Source organism: Trypanosoma melophagium (assembly GCF_022059095.1).
Source record: "Trypanosoma melophagium isolate St. Kilda chromosome Unknown ctg26segment0, whole genome shotgun sequence".
Classification (NCBI taxonomy): domain Eukaryota; phylum Euglenozoa; class Kinetoplastea; order Trypanosomatida; family Trypanosomatidae; genus Trypanosoma; species Trypanosoma melophagium.
This window is the reverse complement of record NW_027125157.1, coordinates 433,381-456,858: the sequence shown is the minus strand read 5'-3', so window position 1 is coordinate 456,858 and position 23,478 is coordinate 433,381. Positions and strand designations below refer to the sequence as shown.

At 42.4% G+C, this 23,478-nt stretch overlaps 12 protein-coding genes across 12 annotated transcripts; 1 reads left to right on the top strand and 11 right to left on the bottom strand.

The window, feature by feature from the left end:
- Positions 1-567: 567 nt before the first annotated feature.
- LSM04_005086 (uncharacterized protein) lies at positions 568-2,016 on the bottom strand (the record flags this gene model as incomplete). The annotated part of the gene is made up of 1 exon (XM_067338057.1): positions 568-2,016. One exon carries the CDS (start codon positions 2,014-2,016, stop codon positions 568-570), a length of 1,449 nt encoding a protein of 482 aa, XP_067190780.1.
- An 862-nt stretch (positions 2,017-2,878) lies between these two features.
- LSM04_008736 (uncharacterized protein) lies at positions 2,879-4,330 on the bottom strand (the record flags this gene model as incomplete). The annotated part of the gene is made up of 1 exon (XM_067338056.1): positions 2,879-4,330. One exon carries the CDS (start codon positions 4,328-4,330, stop codon positions 2,879-2,881), a length of 1,452 nt encoding a protein of 483 aa, XP_067190885.1.
- An 899-nt stretch (positions 4,331-5,229) lies between these two features.
- Positions 5,230-5,490, top strand: LSM04_008711 (uncharacterized protein; the record flags this gene model as incomplete). The annotated part of the gene is made up of 1 exon (XM_067338055.1): positions 5,230-5,490. The coding sequence occupies one exon, from the start codon at positions 5,230-5,232 to the stop codon at positions 5,488-5,490; it is 261 nt and encodes an 86-aa protein (XP_067190884.1).
- Positions 5,491-5,525: 35 nt separating this feature from the next.
- On the bottom strand, positions 5,526-5,894 carry LSM04_007998 (uncharacterized protein; the record flags this gene model as incomplete). The annotated part of the gene is made up of 1 exon (XM_067338054.1): positions 5,526-5,894. One exon carries the CDS (start codon positions 5,892-5,894, stop codon positions 5,526-5,528), a length of 369 nt encoding a protein of 122 aa, XP_067190861.1.
- A 50-nt stretch (positions 5,895-5,944) lies between these two features.
- On the bottom strand, positions 5,945-6,547 carry LSM04_005016 (uncharacterized protein; the record flags this gene model as incomplete). The annotated part of the gene is made up of 1 exon (XM_067338053.1): positions 5,945-6,547. One exon carries the CDS (start codon positions 6,545-6,547, stop codon positions 5,945-5,947), a length of 603 nt encoding a protein of 200 aa, XP_067190776.1.
- An 835-nt stretch (positions 6,548-7,382) lies between these two features.
- LSM04_005742 (uncharacterized protein) lies at positions 7,383-9,365 on the bottom strand (the record flags this gene model as incomplete). The annotated part of the gene is made up of 1 exon (XM_067338052.1): positions 7,383-9,365. The coding sequence occupies one exon, from the start codon at positions 9,363-9,365 to the stop codon at positions 7,383-7,385; it is 1,983 nt and encodes a 660-aa protein (XP_067190799.1).
- Positions 9,366-9,604: 239 nt separating this feature from the next.
- LSM04_003219 (SAP domain) lies at positions 9,605-11,539 on the bottom strand (the record flags this gene model as incomplete). The annotated part of the gene is made up of 1 exon (XM_067338051.1): positions 9,605-11,539. One exon carries the CDS (start codon positions 11,537-11,539, stop codon positions 9,605-9,607), a length of 1,935 nt encoding a protein of 644 aa, XP_067190710.1.
- A 789-nt stretch (positions 11,540-12,328) lies between these two features.
- On the bottom strand, positions 12,329-12,841 carry LSM04_005339 (Translationally controlled tumor protein; the record flags this gene model as incomplete). Its single annotated transcript, XM_067338050.1, has 1 exon — positions 12,329-12,841. The coding sequence occupies one exon, from the start codon at positions 12,839-12,841 to the stop codon at positions 12,329-12,331; it is 513 nt and encodes a 170-aa protein (XP_067190790.1).
- A 460-nt stretch (positions 12,842-13,301) lies between these two features.
- On the bottom strand, positions 13,302-14,561 carry LSM04_004035 (WD40 repeat; the record flags this gene model as incomplete). Its single annotated transcript, XM_067338049.1, has 1 exon — positions 13,302-14,561. One exon carries the CDS (start codon positions 14,559-14,561, stop codon positions 13,302-13,304), a length of 1,260 nt encoding a protein of 419 aa, XP_067190739.1.
- A 323-nt stretch (positions 14,562-14,884) lies between these two features.
- On the bottom strand, positions 14,885-16,033 carry LSM04_007152 (START domain; the record flags this gene model as incomplete). The annotated part of the gene is made up of 1 exon (XM_067338048.1): positions 14,885-16,033. One exon carries the CDS (start codon positions 16,031-16,033, stop codon positions 14,885-14,887), a length of 1,149 nt encoding a protein of 382 aa, XP_067190837.1.
- Positions 16,034-16,537: 504 nt separating this feature from the next.
- LSM04_005833 (uncharacterized protein) lies at positions 16,538-21,361 on the bottom strand (the record flags this gene model as incomplete). The annotated part of the gene is made up of 1 exon (XM_067338046.1): positions 16,538-21,361. One exon carries the CDS (start codon positions 21,359-21,361, stop codon positions 16,538-16,540), a length of 4,824 nt encoding a protein of 1,607 aa, XP_067190802.1.
- Positions 21,362-21,946: 585 nt separating this feature from the next.
- LSM04_009418 (uncharacterized protein) lies at positions 21,947-23,239 on the bottom strand (the record flags this gene model as incomplete). The annotated part of the gene is made up of 1 exon (XM_067338045.1): positions 21,947-23,239. The coding sequence occupies one exon, from the start codon at positions 23,237-23,239 to the stop codon at positions 21,947-21,949; it is 1,293 nt and encodes a 430-aa protein (XP_067190914.1).
- Between the last annotated feature and the right edge of the window lie 239 nt (positions 23,240-23,478).

The following is a 23,478-nucleotide window of genomic DNA, read 5'->3' as shown; positions in this document are numbered from 1 at the left end:
TTTCCTATAACCTCATCTTTTTTTCGTTTGCCTTTTAGTAGGTTGAGTCGATAAAATAAAACGAATCACCTCACACACACATAGAAAGAAAGATAAAGAGAAGAAAACAAAAAAGCCTCTACAGAGCTTACAGAAGCGCAATAGTAGCGTCTACGTTCTGCAAAAAAAAAACCTTTTTGGTTTCTTCTTACAAGAATTCTGATGCGGAAATCCCCATTCAAAGTAGTGAAAAAGACAAAGTAAAACACACCAAGAAAACAAAAAACAAAACAAAAACAAACAAAAAAAATGTTTTCCAGTAAAAAACCACCTTCTTTTTTTCTCTTTCGGGGTCCTAAAGGAAGGAAGCATATCCTCCAAAAAACAAAAAACAAAACAAAAACAAACAAAAAAAATGTTTTCCAGTAAAAAACCACCTTCTTTTTTTCTCTTTCGGGGTCCTAAAGGAAGGAAGCATATCCTCCAAAAAACAAAAAAAAAAACAAAAAAAAACAAAGAAAAGAGTATATTTGTCTCATGATGGAAACTATACATTTGTGTGAGTTAATAAACAAGCTTCCATTAGCTCTACCATTTTGGGTTTCTCCACACACACGAACCGCGAAACATAACGTATATGGCAAGACCGAACATTAGTCCACCAACGAAGAATCCCATACCAAGCATCAAACTCCCTGTCTTCAGATCATTGCACGAGTCCAAGGCACCCAACAACTCATCAACCACGAAGTTACATTGCAAGAGAGGTCTGGCGTATGAGACGGCAATACTTGCATTACGTGCCTGTGCCGCCACTGCCAACAATGCCGCTGCAGCTGCCCTCAACTCCTTGTTGGTACAACTGGCAGCACATTCAGCCAGCGAACATGATTCAGTTGGCACAGGGCATGCGAAAGTGGCGGCCTTCACAGTAGTTGTTTCCATGACTTCTGCCATTGTGCCAAAATCCGGACATTGATCAGGTTTAGTGATGTCTTTACCGCAGGTGAGAGGGGGGAGCGGTTTTGGAGTGTTGTCGCATACCGCCAGCAGTGATTCACATGCATTTTTGGAATAGGTAGATTCCGTATTGCGCACCTCAGTGTTAATAGTCTCAAAGTTAAACATTTCATTGCAGAATGGCACAAGATACCATTGAAACACACCTGGTTGTCGCTGGTACTGTAATTGCACCTCACCACAGCCGACAGAGGCGAGGTACGCAACTAGAATAACAACCACGCCAAGAAGTGAATACACAACACCAAATATCCAGTACACACAAGATAAACTGAGCGGCAGGCATGGAACACAGCAGCGGCAACAGGCAAGGAGAATCATGAGGAACATCAAAACAACACCCACTCCACCAACGCTGTATGAAACAATAGGCACCCAGCCTATGTACTTCTGCATATCATCCCTCACATTGTTAAGAAAATTTGTTGCTATATCGCTGACGTTACTGAAGGCCTCAGTGTCCAGCTTGATGCCACCCAATGGCTCACGTTTACCCGTAGTCCAGTTAGAAGTGAAATCAACGATCTTTTCTGCTGTTTCATTGAAGTAATTCAGGGGTCCATCCAGTGTATTGTCAATCAGGGCAGGAAGCGAAACCGAGAGAAGCTTGGCACCATATATCACGAGTACGACCACACCACAACTCCACAGTATGGCATACGCTATCCACATCCAGACAAAACAACGGGAGTTTGCCGTGCTATCTCCCTCGCGCCGCTTGCAGCAGGAAGAGCACTGGCAACAGGTCACACAGAGAAAGAGAATAGGGAAGGTCAGCAAGGTCACAAGGAAGAGCAACGCACTGATGCCTGGGAACAAAAGGTGGAGCCACTGGTCCTTGATGCGATCCTTATTGAACAAGCAAGCAATTACGTCATTGCTGATGCTTGGTCCCTCCCAGACCTTTTGACATTCGAGGGATTTCTGTGCGGAGACTGGACTTGGCATCACAATGACGAAGAGTACCAGCAGTGTGACTGCCGCAACTGCAAGTCCTTTGGGAGACATCATTGACATATTCCTTAAATAATAGTGATGATGGTGTTTCTGCTTGTGAGGTTGTCCGTGTTCTTGTTGTTGTTGGTTCGATGTGTCTTGTGTAAAGAAACTATAAAAAAAAGTAAGAAGGAAGAGATTATGAGAAGGGAGAGGCAATCAGAGAGAGAGAGAGAGAGAAATCCATACATACATGCCAGGGAGACTCCCCTGGCTGTCAAGTACTTCTTGAGTTCATGCACACTTCCTTTTGAGTACTGCCGAGGTGCTGCGTGTCAGTACCCTGCTGCCGGTATTACCCCCTTATGACGAAACTCCATCATCAACAATAAGGGGAATAATACGACAGAGATTTGGTAAACTGACAGAGCAAACCTGAAGCACTACACTTAGCCATATGGGCAATTCGCCCACCTGGTGGTTTTGTATAACTCTTTACCCCAAACTCCCCTCCAGTTCCTCGTAAGAGACTGATTGTATAAAAACTAAACGAAAAAAAAACATTCCGCAAATTAACATAGCGCAGTGAAAGGGAGTACATATATAAGGTGTTGCCAATAGGATATAGAAACGAAGAAAGAGAAAGGTAATAATATGGAATAATTTGACATAGGGTGCATCCGACGCACCCCCATCCCCGCCTAATACTTTACATTTTCCGCCTGGTTTTTTTTTCGTTTTATTTACTCTTGTTTTCTTTCTCTGTCATTATTATCCTTATTACATGAGTAGTAAAACGGTAAAAATAAACATTGGTACCAAAGGGGGAAGGCCAGGATGCGAGGAGAAAAAAAAAACAAAAAAAAAACAAAGAAAAGAGTATATTTGTCTCATGATGGAAACTATACATTTGTGTGAGTTAATAAACAAGCTTCCATTAGCTCTATCCTTTTGGGTTTCTCCACACACACGAACCGCGAAACATAACGTATATGGCAAGACCGAACATTAGTCCACCAACGAAGAATCCCGTACCAAGCATCAAACTCCCTGTCTTCAGATCATTGCACGAGTCCAAGGCACCCAACAACTCATCAACCACGAAGTTACATTGCAAGAGAGGTCTGGCGTATGAGACGGCAATACTTGCATTACGTGCCTGTGCCGCCACTGCCAACAATCCTTCTGCAATTCTTTGCACAGGCTCAATGGTACAACTGGCAGCACATTCAGCCAGCGAACATGATTCAGTTGGCACATGGCACGCCTTAGTGGCGGCCTTCACAGTAGTTGTTTCCATGACTTCTGCCATTGTGCCGATATCCGGACATTGATCAGGTTTAGTGATGTCTTTACCGCAGGTGAGAGGGGGGTTCAACGTTGATGGGCTGTTGTCGCATACCGCCAACAGTGCTTTGCAGGCCTGTTCGGAAAGCATCTTCTCAGCCTCACGCACCTCAGTGTTAATAGTCTCAAAGTTAAACATTTCATTGCAGAATGGCACAAGATACCATTGAAACACACCTGGTTGTCGCTGGTACTGTAATTGCACCTCACCACAGCCGACAGAGGCGAGGTACGCAACTAGAATAACAACCACGCCAAGAAGTGAATACACAACACCAAATATCCAGTACACACAAGATAAACTGAGCGGCAGGCATGGAACACAGCAGCGGCAACAGGCAAGGAGAATCATGAGGAACATCAAAACAACACCCACTCCACCAACGCCGTATGAAACAATAGGCACCCAGCCTATGTACTTGGAGAACTCGTCTTTGACGTCTGTAAGATAACCTGAAACCGTATCACTGATGTTACTGAAGGCCTCAGTGTCCAGCTTGATGCCACCCAATGGCTCACGTTTACCCGTAGTCCAGTTAGAAGTGAAATCAATGATCTTTTCTGCTGTTTCATTGAAGTAATTCAGGGGTCCATCCAGTGTATTGTCAATCAGGGCAGGAAGCGAAACCGAGAGAAGCTTGGCACCATATATCACGAGTACAACCACACCACAACTCCACAGTATGGCATACGCTATCCACATCCAGACAAAACAACGGGAGTTTGCCGTGCTATCTCCCTCGCGCCGCTTGCAGCAGGAAGAGCACTGGCAACAGGTCACACAGAGAAAGAGAATAGGGAAGGTCAGCAAAGTCACAAGGAAGAGCAACGCACTGATGCCTGGGAACAAAAGGTGGAGCCACTGGTCCTTGATGCGATCCTTATTGAACAAGCAAGCAATTACGTCATTGCTGATGCTTGGTCCCTCCCAGACCTTTTGACATTCGAGGGATTTCTGTGCGGAGACTGGACTTGGCATCACAATGACGAAGAGTACCAGCAGTGTGACTGCCGCAACTGCAAGTCCTTTGGGAGACATCATTGACATATTCCTTAAATAATAGTGATGATGGTGTTTCTGCTTGTGAGGTTGTCCGTGTTCTTGTTGTTGTTGGTTCGATGTGTCTTGTGTAAAGAAACTATGAAAAAAGTAAGAAGGAAGAGATTATGAGAAGGGAGAGGCAATCAGAGAGAGAGAGAGAGAGAAATCCATACATACATGCCAGGGAGACTCCCCTGGCTGTCAAGTACTTCTTGAGTTCATGCACACTTCCTTTTGAGTACTGCCGAGGTGCTGCGTGTCAGTACCCTGCTGCCGGTATTACCCTCTTATGACGAAACTCCATCATCAACAATAAGGGGAATAATACGACAGAGATTTGGTAAACTGACAGAGCAAACCTGAAGCACTACACTTAGCCATATGGGCAATTCGCCCACCTGGTGGTTTTGTATAACTCTTTACCCCAAACTCCCCTCCAGTTCCTCGTAAGAGACTGATTGTATAAAAACTAAACGAAAAAAAAACATTCCGCAAATTAACATAGCGCAGTGAAAGGGAGTACATATATAAGGTGTTGCCAATAGGATATAGAAACGAAGAAAGAGAAAGGTAATAATATGGAATAATTTGACATAGGGTGCATCCGACGCACCCCCATCCCCGCCTAATACTTTACATTTTCCGCCTGGTTTTTTTTTCGTTTTATTTACTCTTGTTTTCTTTCTCTGTCATTATTATCCTTATTACATGAGTAGTAAAACGGTAAAAATAAACATTGGTACCAAAGGGGGAAGGCCAGGATGCGAGGAGAAAAAAAAAACAAAGAAAAGAGTATATTTGTCTCATGATGGAAACTATACATTTGTGTGAGTTAATAAACAAGCTTCCATTAGCTCTATCCTTTTGGGTTTCTCCACACACACGAACCGCGAAACATAACGTATATGGCAAGACCGAACATTAGTCCACCAACGAAGAATCCCATACCAAGCATCAAACTCCCTGTCTTCAGATCATTGCACGAGTCCAAGGCACCCAACAACTCATCAACCACGAAGTTACATTGCAAGAGAGGTCTGGCGTATGAGACGGCAATACTTGCATTACGTGCCTGTGCCGCCACTGCCAACAATCCTTCTGCAGCTCTTTGCACAGGCTCAATCCTTGTTGGTACAACTGGCAGCACATTCAGCCAGCGAACATGATTCAGTTGGCACAGGGCATGCCTTAGTGGCGGCCTTCACAGTAGTTGTTTCCATGACTTCTGCCATTGTGCCAATATCCGGACATTGATCAGGTTTAGTGATGTCTTTACCGCAGGTGAGAGGGGGGCAACGGTCTTCTCAGCCTCACGCACCTCAGTGTTAATAGTCTCAAAGTTAAACATTTCATTGCAGAATGGCACAAGATACCATTGAAACACACCTGGTTGTCGCTGGTACTGTAATTGCACCTCACCACAGCCGACAGAGGCGAGGTACGCAACTAGAATAACAACCACACCAAGAAGTGAATACACAACACCAAATATCCAGTACACACAAGATAAACTGAGCGGCAGGCATGGAACACAGCAGCGGCAACAGGCAAGGAGAATCATGAGGAACATCAAAACAACACCCACTCCACCAACGCTGTATGAAACAATAGGCACCCAGCCTATGTACTTGGAGAACTATCACTGATGTTACTGAAGGCCTCAGTGTCCAGCTTGATGCCACCCAATGGCTCACGTTTACCCGTAGTCCAGTTAGAAGTGAAATCAACGATCTTTTCTGCTGTTTCATTGAAGTAATTCAGGGGTCCATCCAGTGTATTGTCAATCAGGGCAGGAAGCGAAACCGAGAGAAGCTTGGCACCATATATCACGAGTCCGACCACACCACAACTCCACAGTATGGCATACGCTATCCACATCCAGACAAAACGACGGGAGTTTGCCGTGCTATCTCCCTCGCGCCGCTTGCAGCAGGAAGAGCACTGGCAACAGGTCACACAGAGAAAGAGAATAGGGAAGGTCAGCAAAGTCACAAGGAAGAGCAACGCACTGATGCCTGGGAACAAAAGGTGGAGCCACTGGTCCTTGATGCGATCCTTATTGAACAAGCAAGCAATTACGTCATTGCTGATGCTTGGTCCCTCCCAGACCTTTTGACATTCGAGGGATTTCTGTGCGGAGACTGGACTTGGCATCACAATGACGAAGAGTACCAGCAGTGTGACTGCCGCAACTGCAAGTCCTTTGGGAGACATCATTGACATATTCCTTAAATAATAGTGATGATGGTGTTTCTGCTTGTGAGGTTGTCCGTGTTCTTGTTGTTGTTGGTTCGATGTGTCTTGTGTAAAGAAACTATGAAAAAAGTAAGAAGGAAGAGATTATGAGAAGGGAGAGGCAATCAGAGAGAGAGAGAGAGAGAAATCCATACATACATGCCAGGGAGACTCCCCTGGCTGTCAAGTACTTCTTGAGTTCATGCACACTTCCTTTTGAGTACTGCCGAGGTGCTGCGTGTCAGTACCCTGCTGCCGGTATTACCCTCTTATGACGAAACTCCATCATCAACAATAAGGGGAATAATACGACAGTGATTTGGTAAACTGACAGAGCAAACCTGAAACACTACAAATCAGCAAAAACAGTGGTATTAAAGAAAATGAGCGGGTCCACAGGATCGCACGGCGTTGGAAGTGCAGAGGATCATATATTTGGGGGGAGGGGGAGGAGGGAAGCAGCCACTCCTGCAAGGAGTATTAGTTGACAACTGCGTATTAAAGCAAACAGTGTCCAAGTATACATTGAACGGGAAGAAAGACAAAACACAATAAGCGAGCAAAATGAAATTAACCATAAAAAAAAAGACATTAAGGAAGAAATAAAGAAAGTGCGAAATTAGGCATTGGCAACGCTATTTTCGCACAGCCTCCCTTTTTGTCTCCTTTACACTTACTGCATTTAATTAGATATGATTGAGTATATTTTTATGTTTCCATGCATATGTTAAAAATAAAAGCAATAAAATTGCATGATTTTCCCATTTCCCATCTATCCCTATCAAGAACTTCGGGGGACTATGAAAATGAAATTAGTATTATTTCACGTACATCCTTCGTTTTCCATCGATTGTTTTTCCTCTGGTTCGTCAGTTGCGTGAGATGTATGGACGCTGGGTGAAGTTTTGTTGCTGTTTGTACGAGTACCACTGATTTCCTTAGGATCTTTGTCATCCTTCTTTTCCTTTGGCGTTTTCCACACACACGAACCTCGAAGCATAATGTAGATGGCAAGACCAAACATTAATCCCCCAACAAAGAATCCCATACCAAGCAATAAAGTCCCTCTCCCCAAATCATTACAGTTCGCAAAAGCAACTGAAAATTTGTCGATGATGAAATTACATTCCAAGAGAGGTCTGACATATGAGATGGCAATACTTGCGTTACGTGCCATTAATGCTGCTTCTACGATTCTCTTTGAAAGTACTTTAAATTCTTCGTTTTTGCAGTGAAGACTACACTCCAAAATAGTACACGTCTCACCATCCCTCGGACACATTGACGTGACCTTCTTAACAGTGCTTGCGATGAGTATATCAGCCATTGTGTCGAAATCTGAACATTGATCACCTGATGTGATATTCTTACCGCAGATAAAAGGCCTAGTGGCAATACTTGCAATGGTATTGATATCAAACCCTTGTTGTAATGCATTTTGCAGTTTTTCCTGTACTTGAGAAGAATTTAATCCTTTGTATATTTTAAATTTATCAAATGATTTAGGTAGCTTCACTCTAACAGGAGCACCACCATTCTTCTTAGAGGTGGCGATAGCGGTTCCAAGGACACCACCTAATGTATTACCAGAACCACCAGCCTTTCCACCTTTGTCTACACCTACACCACCAAGGGTAATTCTTAATTTGTCTCTCGTAACGGTATCTTCACTATTTAAATAAGGACTATAAAGCTGAACTTCTCTTGCCTTGATAGTCTTCGGTTTGCCAGCCGGACTACCCGTAGGTTTGTTACCAGCCGGATTACTCTTAGGTGCCTGTGTTTTAGAAGAAAGATCTGGGTCTTTGTCATCACAGGCTTTCAGGAGTTTCATACAGCCTTCTTTGGAGTACTGGTATTCAGCGTTCCGCACCTGCGCACGGATTTCATTCATTTTCAACATTCTTTGGCAACTTGGGACAAGATACCACTGAAATACACCAGGTTTTCTCTGTTGCTGCAGCTCCACCTCACCACAGCCGGCTGAAAGATAAACACTCAATACATTCATAGAAAGACCGAAGATCGCAAAAAAAATCCCGAAAAGCCAGTACACACAAGAGAAACCAATCGATATGTATAAGGAAGAACAGCGAAAAAACCCAAGAGGTAATAAAGATAAAATAAATGCAAGGCCAATTGTACTAATACAATAGGAGACTAACGCAAGCTTGTCTACGTATGCGAGAGCATTCTTTCTGAATAATTCAACGTAGGCTTTCACTTGAGCCTGCACCATGGTGAGAGGAGCAATAGTGGTTTGGAAAGAACTTAACCGTACACGCTCACCCGTAGTCCAGTTAGAAGTGAAATCAATGATCTTTTCTGCTGTTTCATTAAAGTAAACTAGTGGTCCATCCAATGTGTTCTCAAAAATAGAGGGAGAATATTTTATCAACATCTTGGCGCCATGAATAACAAGAATTACCATACAACAACCCCATAACACGGCGTACGCTATCCACATCCAGATGAATCCCTGGGAATCTGCTCTATTCTTTTTTGAAGTTTGCTCAAAATAATCAAAACAGAGAAACATAATTAAAACGGAAATAGGAAACCCCAGTAAGATTCCAATAAGGAGCAACGCGTTAAGAAGAGGTAATACCATAAAACCCAACTGTCCCTTAATGTGTTCCGAACTTTTCACACAATCAAACATTTTATTATTGGCGCTAGGTCCTTTCCAGACCTTTTGACATTCGAGGGATTTCTGTGCGGAGACTGGACTTGGCATCACAATGACGAAGAGTACCAGCAGTGTGACTGCCGCAACTGCAGGTCCTTTGGGAGACATCATTGACATATTCCTTAAATAATAGTGATGATGGTGTTTCTGCTTGTGAGGTTGTCCGTGTTCTTGTTGTTGGTTCGATGTGTCTTGTGTAAAGAAACTATGAAAAAAGTAAGAAGGAAGAGATCATGAGAAGGGAGAGGCAATCAGAGAGAGAGAGAAACAGGCACGCTGCAGATCCATTCCATCAGAGAGAAACATGTGTAGACAATTGAATTGCGACTTTCTCTCTTTTCTCACAACTACTCATCTCAGCAGTACTCTTCTGCCAGGAGAAACTCCGTTAATCGCACGTACACGTCCTTCTGTGTGCTGCTTAGGCGTCGTATATCCGCATCTGCGTCACATGCCTCTCTGCCGCAATCCCTAAGCCGTTTCCACAATTGTAAAAGTGAACCATACTTGGATGCAAGTTGTGTTGCCAGTGTGGTGGAGCAGCCACGAACACACATCAGTACACGTGGAAAGGTAGTGCGTGCTCGAAGGGCGCGTCGTAGTTTCTCTGTGTGTTCCATACATGCAGCGCAGTTTGCCAGTAGTGGTGGTAGTATTGATGATGATATACTGTTTCTCTCTCCTTCTCTTGTTATTGTTGTTCTGGCCTTCACTAATGCTGAGATGTAAGTCATACTGAGATGTCGCAAACACACAATAGTTTCAGCCAAGTGACGCGTACGTATAACGCGGAAATTAGGTACTGTGGCAAGAGACGCACATGCCGACAAAACACGCCGCTGTTCATCAGGCCGCAGTGATTCAATACTTCCCTCCACCACCCACACCACAGATCGAAATGGAGATGCAGAGAGAAGACGTCGTTGCTCATAGTAGCGTGAGCTCGCAATACTTGCACAGAGATCTTTTGTTGTTTTACGTTCCACCACAACGGAAAAAAGACTCTGTGCAGGGGAACTTTCACCCAAAGTACAGGTAGAGTGTATTCTACAGGAACTATCATCTCCCTCCATGGAATGTAGATCATTTCTTCCTCCTAGATACTCAGCAGGTATATCAATTCCAATCATAAAATCTCCACATGGTAATGTGCATGATACTGTGGGAACAGAAGCTGATTCAAAAGCTTTTATAACATGCTCGTGAGCTCCACGAATACGTTCACGATTATCTACGAGAATTCGCCAAGGCCAACGATTAGTTTCTTCTATTGTAGGAGGAACAACACCAGTCTTGTTGGTACCACTACTACCACCACCGCCCTGACGGTTCTGTTTTATCAGTGCAGCAACGTACTCTTGTGGGGTTCCAATAAGTCTATGAATTTTAGGTGCTGGTTTTACTGAACAGTGTGGTGAATGTTGAGACGTTGATGGGGAACGAAATGGTGTTCGCATACGTTGTGAATGTTCAAACATTTCCTCATTTGTTAACGTTAGTCGTTTGGGAGATGTAGTAGTGCCATTTAAATTAGTCATTAATGTATTATGCTCTTCTTGTGGATGTGGTTTCTCAACAACTTTCTGTTGTTGAGTTAAGGAACCCGAGTTTTGCAAGTTATTGTGCTGATGTAGTCTAGCAATAAGTTCTTTTTTCGTCCCACGCGTTAGAAGACCCTTTGAAGCACACATCAACTGTAGTTCCTTTACACTTAGTTTTGTCTCAGCTGATCGTTGTTGTTGTTGCTGTTGCTCATTATTGCTGGAACGAGAAACCAGCGGTGATGACTTACTCTTCACAAGACCACTTCCATGCAACTGACTTGATGCATCTAAAAGTGAAAAGAGAATATCATTTTCTTTATTACTGTTAGTGAAATTCTCAGTATGGTCAACTACTTTTCCTGCTTCGTGGGGCAAAAGTGACACATTCTCATTCTCTTTTTCTTCTAGGCGTTGGACCTTAAAAGAACGAAACGGAGAACAAACCATCATCATCATCATTGAAGAATTAGCGGGTCTCACGGCATTGGGACGTGGAAACAAATCCAATTCACTTTCATTCCACTCCGAACTCTTTTCTTGTTCTTCTTGTTGTGAAGAACAGCAGTATGCATCCACTGCCTGTAGAATATCTGGTGAACTGCCCTGCAGTACTGTGGCTGCCGCTCCACTTGTTATAGGCAATGGATATTGCCGAAGGGCAGTGCAAAACACCGAAAAGCGGTTTGACCATTTAGACTCTATATAACGGGCAAGTTCCTCATTGTGCCGGTGTTCACTGGCATGCATTATTGCATGTATTGGGTATTTTTCAACAGCTACGGGTGGCAGCCTATATATATATATATATATATATGTATAATAGAGCAACAAAAAGAAAAAAAAACAATAGAGTGTGGAACCAAAAAGAGTCTATATTTATGTAGGTGTGTGTGTGAAATACAAAGAGAAAAGAAAAGGAAAACCCCATTGCTTAAAGCGAGATCAACATTACGACAATTTTTCCCACACACCCTCCACAAGAAAAAAAGAAAGAAAAAATGCATAACATAATCTCATGCCCACTTTTATGTGTACTGCAAAAACACATATAGATGCGGCAGCGAAAGAAGCTCCAAAAAGTGGTAAAAAAGTGGGAGACACAAATTGAAAGTTTGAGATGAACTACCCTCTACAGAGTGACTTTTTGTCATTATCTAGTAAAGCTCCTGCGGTATTGCTTCTCTATCTCATTTTATTTTCTTTTACGTAATGTACAAACCACACCTTACCTCCTTTCTTTCACTGAGAGTGTGTCACATCTTCCACACAGAAAAGGTCTTTTATCTGTTCCCCCTGGTTAACGCACTTATGGTGATCCAACACCTGACGATATCTTTACCTCACTATCTCATATATATATATATATATATATATATATATACTCACACATAAGCAGGAAGATACGCATTATTTTCTTTTATTATGATTTAAGCACACAATTATTTCCTCTTTTTTCCTTTTTTTTTGTTTAAATGATCCACTCTTTCATTCACTCTTTTTCTTTCTTTTTTATTTCTTTCTCCTTTTAAAACGCTCCTACACGCGCTCACCCTTGAGACCATCCTTCCAGAAGTAGAAAGAGGGCTCTTCACCGTCCCACTTGCACAGGACGATCATGCCATTATCAGGGTCCTCCTCGTTACCCTCTGGGATGAAGAACTGGTACTCATCAATCTCCTTCACGACCTTCTTCACAAAAGCAGCAGCATTAGCCTGGAACGCCTTCTTCTCATCTTCGTTCTCAATCCTCTCCAGCAGCTGCTTCATGTAACCGCGGATGTGTGCCATGTAAGAGGCCTTATCGTAGTTCGTCTCGGTGTAGCGATTGTTGTACACAATATCGATCACACGCTGCTTGGAGTCATCCACTTCACCAGTGGCACCCTCGCCAGCGTCCTCATCCACGTTAGCGGAGATACCGTAGTCCTCACCACCAATCTCAATGTAGCGGCCCTTCACAACGTACACGATGTCGCCTTCCACTTCCATGGGCTTGTCGTTATCGCAAACGACCTCGGCGTTCGTCAGAATATCCTTGTAGATCCTCATTTTTTTATTTTCTTTAGAGAGTGGTGTGGTAGAGCGATTTTTGTATCTGTAACCAAGGTATAGGGAAGGAAAAATAAAGAGAAAAAGAAGGAAAGAGACATATATATATATATATATATATATATATATATATATATATATAGAGAGAGAGAGAGATAGAACGGTAGAGAAACTCTATCCTGTGGAGGGTTTAAGAGTGTTATTGCAAAGGTACATTACCGAGTCACATTGGGTTTAACGCCCATATACTCTTGTTTTAGAATGAGAAAAAAGAAAAAGGTAGATTAACCTCTCTCTTTTTCTTTCTCCCTTTTAATCGTGGAGGCTTTAAGGTGGCAGTGACTAAGGCCTTATGTTGTTGCTGTTGTTTTTTTTTTGTCTGTGTGTGTGCATTTTCTTTCTTTGAGGGTCTTCTTTTTTTCCCTCTCCCCATCTTCTTCTATTACCACTACCACTACTACTACTGACGGAATGTATCCTGAAGATCACTCGTTGTGGTGTACACAAGTGGTTCGCCCTTACTACCACAGGCCCCAAGAATATGAGGTGAATTGGGGTGAAATGCCAACGACATAACAGCGCCTGTCTTGTATGAACGTGAAACAATTTGCTCTGGTGGTTGTGCGAGATCCCTTGCATCCCACAACGTAATAGCCCCGTCCCCTCCACCTGTGGCGAGTAGACCGGCGATGTGTGGAGAGGCAGAGAAGGTGGTGTCGGCCTCATGTACGTTTAATTGCCATAACGGCTGTGCATTCATGCGGGCCTCAAAGGCCATCCATCCACCCTTGTTGGTGGAGGCGTATAATGTGCGGCCGCCGTGTGGGGCGAACTCCACGTGTTCCACAATCGCGCCTGTTGGGAATCGCAATGCGACCTCATTAGGACTGCGACAATCACGCAAAACCATCATGGCGTCAAATCCACCGGAGAGAAGTAAATTGGCCTCTTCACGATGCCAATCCAGACTTTGTACTTTTTCAGGTTCTGTGTAGGTTCCAACGCAACTGGAGGTGTTTAAGTCCCAAAGTTTGATACTGCAGTCGGCACTGCCAGAGACCAGAATGTGTTGGGCGCAGGTATTCCATCGTACAGAGAGAACCGCATCCTTGTGGGAATCTTCCTTTAACATTCGGTTCTTCACACTCCTACGGTAGTTGTCCTCCCAAGTTACACATCCTCCCAATAAACACGCGGGCTCTACGGTATCAATAACATCAAGATTCCAGATTTCCACAAATGGACGCATGGTTCCAACGGCGCAAAGTGACATTGCCCCATCTGTGAGCCACGCCGTAGTGAGAGGAAAAGCGGCAATCTCCATATCATGATGAACATACATGGCGTCCTCTGGTTCATCATAAACGTAAAGCTCCAGACGAGGTTGAGGTGAATCTGCTGATGCCGTTACAAATACGAGATCAGTTTCCTTGAAAGTCGTATCGTTAATTTCATCCTCGTCCTCTGACTCTACCTGTTCAAGAATAGTATCAGCACCCCCTCCAAACTGCATATTGTTGCCACCACTACCACTAACCTCATCATCACTGCTGATTTCATCTCCCTCTCTTCTTCCTGCTTCATTTTGCAATTCTTCATCTGCTGTGAATTCAGGGTTCTGTCGACGCAGTTTTGTTCGAACGGCATCCACAGTATCAGTGGAATGAATTGGGACAGGCTTCATTCCTCCCTTTGGAACCCATGAGAATGATGTCAACATCTATACTCGCCCTGTTTTTTTTTTTTTTCTTTGTGTGTGTGAATGTTCGTTTATTTACACGGCTTCTCTCACCCTATGTTACTTAATGAAATAAAAAACAAAAATAACTAAACATGATACAAAAAAGAAAAACAACAACAACAACCGGAAAATAGAAATTAGAAAACATAAAACTTAATTGGATGCCAATATTTGCTTATATATATGTGAACCATGTTTCTATATCTCCATGTGTATCTGTTTCTTCTCGTACACATAATGAATTCGATTCCAAAGTTTTTTTTACACGATATACTCATAAATAATATTCCTGAACTCACCAATTAGAGATTGGAAAGCAACCAATCTACCATTCCAGCTTTTAGTGAAGAAATTCGTCGTCGCACTTCGTCAGTCCTTCTTCTTCTTGTCGTTGTGGCTATCACCCCCTTTTCTTGGTTTACACTGTCTTCTTTTTCTCTTTCCATAACACTACGACTTTTCTTTGAAAGATCGGTGGTTATCTTTTGACCCATTTTTCCCCTTTTTGCTTTTCCTCTAGTATTGTTCTCGTTATGATTGTTGCCGCTACTACTACTACTACTACCACTAGTAGTTTTATCATCGTTACACATTTCCTTGGCATGCGTCTCAAATTCTACACATAGTGTGGGTAGTGGATGCAGAGAAATGAATTTCTGTAGCTTTCGCAATGCACTTAATTGTGCTCCCAATACCATATTAACAAGAACAGAGGGAATAAGTCCCATTGGATGTACAAGTGCCACATAACTTAGACGACACTTTTCCTGACCTTCTGCATTTATCATAGGTTTTGCGAGAACACCAGAAAATAACATTAGTCCCCGCACATACTTTGACTGTTTTGGGTCTAATGGTTCTATATATCCAAGTGGCGTAGAGAATGCCTTTACCCACGCCGTTCCATCACGCCGCACCTCTTCCGATACCACCAGTTCGAAGTCTCTGTTTTGTACAAGTGGGATTGGAGATCGTATCGCCATGTAATGTAGTGCTACCCGCCTTTGTCCAGGCTGTAACACCCGCAGCCTATGTTCAGTTTCCCCCACCACATCTTTCATATCACTATTACTTTCTTTTACTAAACTACGTGGTCGTTGCAGTGTTCGCAGACTTCGCAACTCCGCAATGTGATCATCCCACTCCCGTCGTGTTGGGACATCCAAGTATGCCAGTACTTGCGTTGGTGGGCATGGCAAAAACGCCTCTGCCCGCATGAGATGAACTGGACAGTTCTCTACAGGGCGGCTATAGAGTGTGATGTCACATGTGGTGTCTTGTGTAATACAACGAAATCCACTTTCCTCAGCTGTGGCAAGAAGAATCCGCTCGACATCTGTGAAATCAACAGCTTTACGGTAAAGATCATCATCGTTTTCGGGTACGTGTTTGGTGTGAACTGAGGCGTTAAGAAGTGATGCCTCGGCGGGGGACTGTGCGAGGTACGCCATTATCAGCACACTGATAATAATAATAATAATAATAATAATAATAATAATAACTGTTATAGTAAAGGAGAAATGGTAGAATATGCTCTGGTGTGAAAAATAAGTACAGAGAATGCAAACGGGCCTTTCAATTGCAGTGAAGAAGCAGCATGTTGAGAGTTGAAGAGAGAAAGAAACGCAAAAAAAAATGAGAGATAATCTGTTTCACAAGTTATGCATAGCGACGGAAAAGGAAACATATTTTTTAATCAGTAAAAAAATCTATACATGTAAGGAAAGTACGCCATATAAGAAATTCCATCATATGGTATACTTGCATGAGTCAGTAATAATAAATAGATAATAAAAGAAGAGGAAAACGTTCCAAAACAATAACATAATAAAAAAAACTGTACATCTATAATGCACCTCACGGAGTTATCTTTTCACTCTTACTAGGCGTTTCTTTTTTTTTCTTTTTTTTCCCCCTTGGAGGAATTTGCATTTTGCTCCAGACTATTCCTTACTTTACATTATTCCACCCGCCTTTACGAAGGGTTCGTTTGGAAATCCCGTTGATGAATTCTCATACATTCGACCAAGGACAGCCAAAGGATCTGTTCGAATAGCAGTTGGCGTTGGAATCACAACAGGTGTAAGATGATACCTCGCAGAGACGAGCGGTGGAAGATCCTTCTTTGCCCGTCGCCGCATCGCCTGCATTCTCTTATGTTCTTCCATTCTTTCAGCGAGTTTACGGCGTGTTTCAAGTGCCATTTGCAATTCCTCGCCTCCATGACGATTACGAGAATTCTTACTTCGACGCAGGAGTGTATCACCCTCTTTCAGTGGTTCCATTAAGCGTAGGAATTCGCCCTTTGCGTGTCCCTTTGGTTGTACAGCTTCCAAACGTTGAGTCATAATTTGCAGCATGGTTCGTACCTTTTTATCTCCTAATGTATCCATTGTAGAGTTTTGAAGCTGACTAGCACTATCGACGGGAGAGTACATAATAAGTGGATCCGGCTGTGATAAACCCATAGCGTTTTCACAAGTATTATGCATTGGATTTGAGGTTGTCTGAAGAGAACACACCTTTGTACGTCCCTGTGTACGTCGTACCGTACTAGCAGAAGGCAATTGACGATCCCCATTATTATTATTATTATTATTAACACCACCACCACGTGTGAGAAAAAAACCAGCAGCTTCATATGGAGATGGTGGAAGTGGTGTTCCTTGTGCTTGTTGTTGCTGTGGTTGTCTGAAACTGTCTGCGGAGGAAATAAAAGATAAAGAGTGTGGTCTACCAGTGTCATCGTGCATGTGTTGTAAGTCTGTTAAGAAGAAGTTTCGTGTGCTTGGTGATCCTTGTGTGTAAACAGCAGGCGATGGCGGTGGTCCTCGCCCCCCTTTACGAGATCTCGCCCGTGCAAAACTTCCATCATCTTCCGTTAAAGAATCAATCGCACTATTTACACTTCCGGGTCGTCCATCGGCATTTAAAATACTTTCAAGTAAGGCTTCGTCTTCTGCAGTATTGGTAACTAACCTACGAGGAACAACTGTGGGTTTTTCGCTAAATGTTTCTACATCCTCAAGATCCCATATATCACGACCAAATACCCCTACAAAGGTTACATTAATAATAGGAGGAGATCGCGATGAAGCTGGTGTGGCGGAATGTGTTGAAAACGAGGCAGCCCCATTATTTCCATCTTCCATTTGAAATAAACGTACATTACGATCAAGTGAACCAACAAGTATATGACGTCGTCCAACGGCAGTAAAGTACTCTAATGATGTAATCTCATCTGTAGCTCCTTGAAGAGCAAATCGGGTAAGAAATGCCTGTCGAAAGTCTAATTGAACAGATGTACAACCACGTACATCAAGAGCACGAATACGACCTACGGAATCACCATATACAGTAAGGCCATCCTCAGGAATATATAATACTTTTCGAATACGACATTCAAAACGGCGTACTAGACGTATACGATAGACTACCGCTTGATTGATGTATGAATATACAAATAGAATACCAGTATCTAAAAAAACAAGAAGAAGATTTTGATTTTGTTCATTTAAGAATATAAGTTGTACGACAGCTCCTTTTTCATCATTTTTTTCTCTAAGAGCACATTCATGCGTGGGAGATCCTCCTCGAATACTGTAAAAATAAATACGTGCATCACCAGCTCCAAAGCAAAGATATGCATCCCGCACAACACAACAAGCCGTTATAGATGTTAATGAAGGTACACGTATTATAACAGATTTACTTTCTTCAATTCCATTTGGAAGTATATTACCCGTATTGAACGTTATAACATTACATATTCGTCCACTCCAGGCGATTAACTTATTACGGTGTGAAAGTAGTGATACATCAGAATCTAACTGTTCTGTAACATCTTCAGCAAGTGGTTCCACCGCTAATGGGACACCAGTGGCTGGATCCCAAGTAACAAGAGAACTATCTTGACCTCCTGTTATTAAACGTGTTTGCAGTGCTGTTGTCCATGCACATGATGCTATAGTAGCCTGTTTAAGTGGTAAGTGTTCTATTCGTGCCGCATTTTGAACATCTACATTTCTCTTTAATGAACCTGTATTAACATCCCATACCTTCCAACTTTTTTCATCAAAAGAATGAAGCTCAGATAATTGTTTTTGTACAACTATGGCTACTACTCCACCAGAATGAGTTTCAGTACGTCTTAGACTTCCAGGAGATATTGATTGACATTTACTTCGACCAGATTTACAACTTTTTATTTCATTAGGAATCTCAGTAGAGGTAGATAAAGTACTTGCACTTTCAATAGAAGGAGTAGAAACACCATCAAAATCTTTTTCGTGAAGATGATTTCTTGTAGGCTCATAAATAACTGCAGCCCGCAAACAACATATAAGCGAAGAGTAATGAGGATGCCATGCTACCACACCATCCAGATCACGGGAAGATTGTTCCATCATCTGTCTTGATGCATCTGTTGCCGTTAAGTTTGACTCTTGTGTTGGTTGCGTAATCGTGGTGAGAGATTTAGTTCCATGGGTATCATATACCTTAATAGTTTTATCTGAAAGCATAATAGCAAGTCGTTGTCGTCTTGGATGTAATGCGGCACTAATTACCTCCTGTGTTTCAGGTGGAAACGAGTGTAGTGGATCACTATAACGCCCAATTACCCATATTACCACACGTCTATCAACGTGAATGGTGATAAAACACTTTGAAGGTGATGCCCATTGCATTTGACGAATCGATTTAGATTTATGACCCACCGGACGAAGTTCACCTGTGGGTTCTGAGCTTGGTCCAATTGGAATTCGATAAATAAATCCATCCGCACCAGCCGTAAAAAGAGAAGTAGCATACGATGTATAGAACATTCCTACTACCGCTCCCACGTGGGCTTCCATTAAGAATAAAAGTCGTACAGGTTTGTTATTTGGTCCTGCTAGAAGTGCACTAGAACGCACATCTGCTGCAATATCAAATGCCCCAATTGTACCATCTGCTGTACCAAAGAAAAAGATACCAGAAAAAGTTTCAAACCAACACGTTGTAGGAGTTAAGAATCCAACTACAGGTTTAGCAGGAATATGCTTTGGTGATACATTATTTTGTGCCTCACGTCTACGTCGGTGATATTGTTCTGGGGGTTCATCCTTTTGTAAGACTACACGATAAGCTCCACATCCACCCGGTTTAATACCATATCTCTGTACATGAATAGCTGATAATTGTGCTACCGTAGATGAAGCAGCTAACATAGAACTACATCCCAGATATTTTTGAACTACATTACCTTCTGGAAAATCTAGCACAGTTAATTGATTATCTGTTGTAGCTATAAGGATATAATCATCATCATGAATAAGAAACATGCCTATTACCCATGATGTACCGGCATTATAGAGGTTTCGAATAAAAACACCTGTACTAGCATCCCACAACTTCACAAGACCATCTTTACTAGTAGTAATAATACAATCTGTTAGAGATGAGATGAGTATGTGATCTGCAGATTGAAGGTGCATCTCATTTCCCATAACTGCCTCTGCCTCTGCATCTTTCGTAGGCCGTGGACATCTAGACCAGCTTTCTTCTCCTGTTCCAGTCCTTGTTCCTGTTCCTCCTCGTTCTCTATTGCGGAGAGAACGTTTTGGAGAAGAACTTCCTGATAAAACCTCAGTACGTACCCTCGTAAAGGATAATTCTTTTTCGTCAAAACGATGAAAATGTTCATAGTCTCGTACAAAATTTGTTGTTAGATCACTCCAACGTACTAATTCATGGGGAATCGTTTTCTTTCGAGCTAATCCCGTAGATGCAACTCCAGATACCACAGGTCTAAATGAGGGGTAAACGGGAGAATTCTGGTTACTCTTTTGTCCACGTCTTTTGGTTTCATTATCATCAGCATACTCGTATTTCTCCGTTTTGCGATTTCCAGTGTTCGTTCTGTTAGTTCTTGTTATAGTAGTATTAGTAGTAGTAGGAGCAGTAGTATTAGTAGTAGTAGTATTAGTAGTAGTGGTAGTATTAGTAGTAGTAGATGAATTAGTAGTATCAAAAAAAGTAGAAGAAAAAGTAGCAGTAATACCATTAATAGCATAACTAGAAGCTGATGCTTCAAGTTTTGCCAGTTCCGCATTACTGGTCTCACAGGCATCCCATAGAGGATCATGCACGGAGAGTCGCACTGAAAAGGAACTGATCCAACGCAAGACTTCCTCCTTATACTTTTGCAATAGTGCTTCGTTCTGCATCATTACATCATCATATAATACCTGTGAAGTAAGAAAGGTAGTGGAAATGGTACGTACTGGACCAGCAGAGGCATTAGTTGTAGCCGTAGTAGCGTGCTCTTTATTATCCTTGGTATTGGTATTGGTATTCTTCTTTTTCTTCTTATCATTATCATCAGCAGCAGTATCGCCACCGTTATGCTTACTCCCACCATTATTATGAGTATCATCACTTTGACTATTATCATTATTATTATCATCATCATCATTGTTATTATTAATATTACTATTATTATTACCACTACCTCTTCTACTATTCTCATTACTATTCGCCCCCGCGGAGAAGCCACTCCCGCGTTGTTGTCGCAGCTTCTCTGTGAGAATACCCATAAGCACATACACAAACCACTCCCGTGTGAGGGCGGGATCGCCATCGTGGGTGACGGTGTGTTTCGCAAAGGCCTGTTCTAACCGTGCGACTTCAGCCGCACCGACGAGTGAACCCCATGAAAGTGTTGAAGCGAGCATTTGATTTGGAACATATCGTGTGGCCAGCCGCACTCCAAGTCTTACCTCGCTAACCCGCTCCATCAATAGATATTAGATGAAATGGTGTGGATCTTTTCCTTTCCTTCTTGTGATTGTTTGTATATTGTATTTTCTCTACTTGTGTTTCTTTGTTTGCTTGTGTTTCTATTTCTTTTTTGGTTGGTTGTTTATATACTTGTTTGAATATATATATATATATATTAGGCTCTGTTTGTACGAATATACAGTTCGTAGGGCTGGTGAATCCAGCACGCCCTTCTGGGTTCTGCAGATTCCAGAGAAGGCTGAAATAGACACGTATGTGAAGAACAGGAGTGTGAAGAAGAAATAAAAGAAAAAAGAAAAGAAGAGAAGAAAGAAAAAAAATATTCGTTATGATATATATTTTTTTGTTTCTTTTTTATATGTGAATGAGATCACATAAGACAAAGCCAAAAGAAAAAGAAAAACAATAATAACTCCATCAACACCGAGATAACTGGAATTAAACCACACAACAACTAACAAGAGTAGTAGCAACGCCAACATAACTCTCATTACCATAAACATCATCAATAACAACAATAACAACAAGAATAAGAATAACAACTCTCACAAACAAATAGAAATATATAATAGATACAACAATTATGGTGCCATTTCCTCCGCCATTTGCAGTCGTGAGTGTGAGGCACGAAAGCGATTCATGAATTTCTTCTTAAATGCCACATCATTAGGGTGTAAGAGAACAGCATCCAACGCCTCTTTATTCTGCAGCAAATACCGCATCTCCTCCGCCCCACCCGCACACTCGCCATGCACGAATAGCAGCGGAAACACCGCGCGATCTTCGTGTCGGCGGAATACGGCTTTGCGCAGTAAATTCTCCCACGCGGCGGTATTTTCCAACGGGGGAACTTTCACTGTTTCTATCTTTTCTTCTGCATAAGGCGCACTAGTGTTTATTTGGGATCCTTGTGTATTTGTTTTTGCCTCACTGGTGGAGGTGGAACTTGTTTCAACGGGTTCTTTTTTCTCTACGATGATGCCCTCAACTTCTCCCTTTTGTACGGCGTTGTGTAGAAGTTTAGTAAGATCAACAAATGACAATACACGGGGGATAATACGACGATGAAAAAAGGCCTTCATCCACTTTTCCTCAATAAATATACGTTGACGTTCCATCTCTTTGCTTTCCATCCCTGTCGCCTCACTATTTTTCCTGTTTGCCCCATACAACACCACTACAATATGCGGTTTTATAATATATTCTCGCATCCAATTATACACACGTTCCGCCGCCGCAGTTTCACGCTCTGCGGCCGCAAACTCCACTTCTGGAATCGCCTCTGATGCCTGCACAAGATGTAATGCCAGTAGCGTCTCTGACTCTCGCTCATTAATAGCACGAACCACTCGTTTAATGCGCTGCTGCAATTCTTCCTTTTCTTTTTCTTTTTCAGATTGCATGTTTGTATGGTTTGCTGTAATACACACACCACAGACCTTTCGAACACGATTAAAGCGCGTCACATCAAAGCGTCCACTCCACGCAACAGAGAGTTGCAGAGATGACAATGGCACATCCAATGCACCCGCCAGCACGGCGCGGTATTGATCACGTAATCGATATTGATAGTGTGCGAAACCCACGAGAAAGTCTGGATTGATATTCCCATCACGCGGCATAGGCGGAAGTGGATTTTCAAACACGGCTTGAATGCGTTTTTGTTGTTTATCGTACAATTCATCTAATGGCGTGCGGCCGGTTGTGGGATCCACGTGTTCGTAGGACCATCCCTGTGTGATGCCTCGCACTGTGCAAAGAAGAGGTGAGGACCCACACACCGCAGTTCTCCGCAAATAGAAGGAAAGAGATGAAGAGAAGGAAGAGGATTGGAGTAACAGCATTTGTTGTTGTTGTTGTGGTAATCGCCACATTGTTCCAATCGCTATAGAAGAAGAGAGAGAAAGAGAGAAGGAATAACAACATAGAGAGAAAGTTTTCATTCAAATAAGCAATGGTACTACTATTAGGATTACGAATAGTAGTCATGGGTAACAAGAAGAAGAGGAGTTACAACAGAAGCATTTAAGTATTGAGAGTGATTTCCTGTGCGGCAGTAATATATATATATATATATATATATATATATATATATATATATATAAAGAAATAA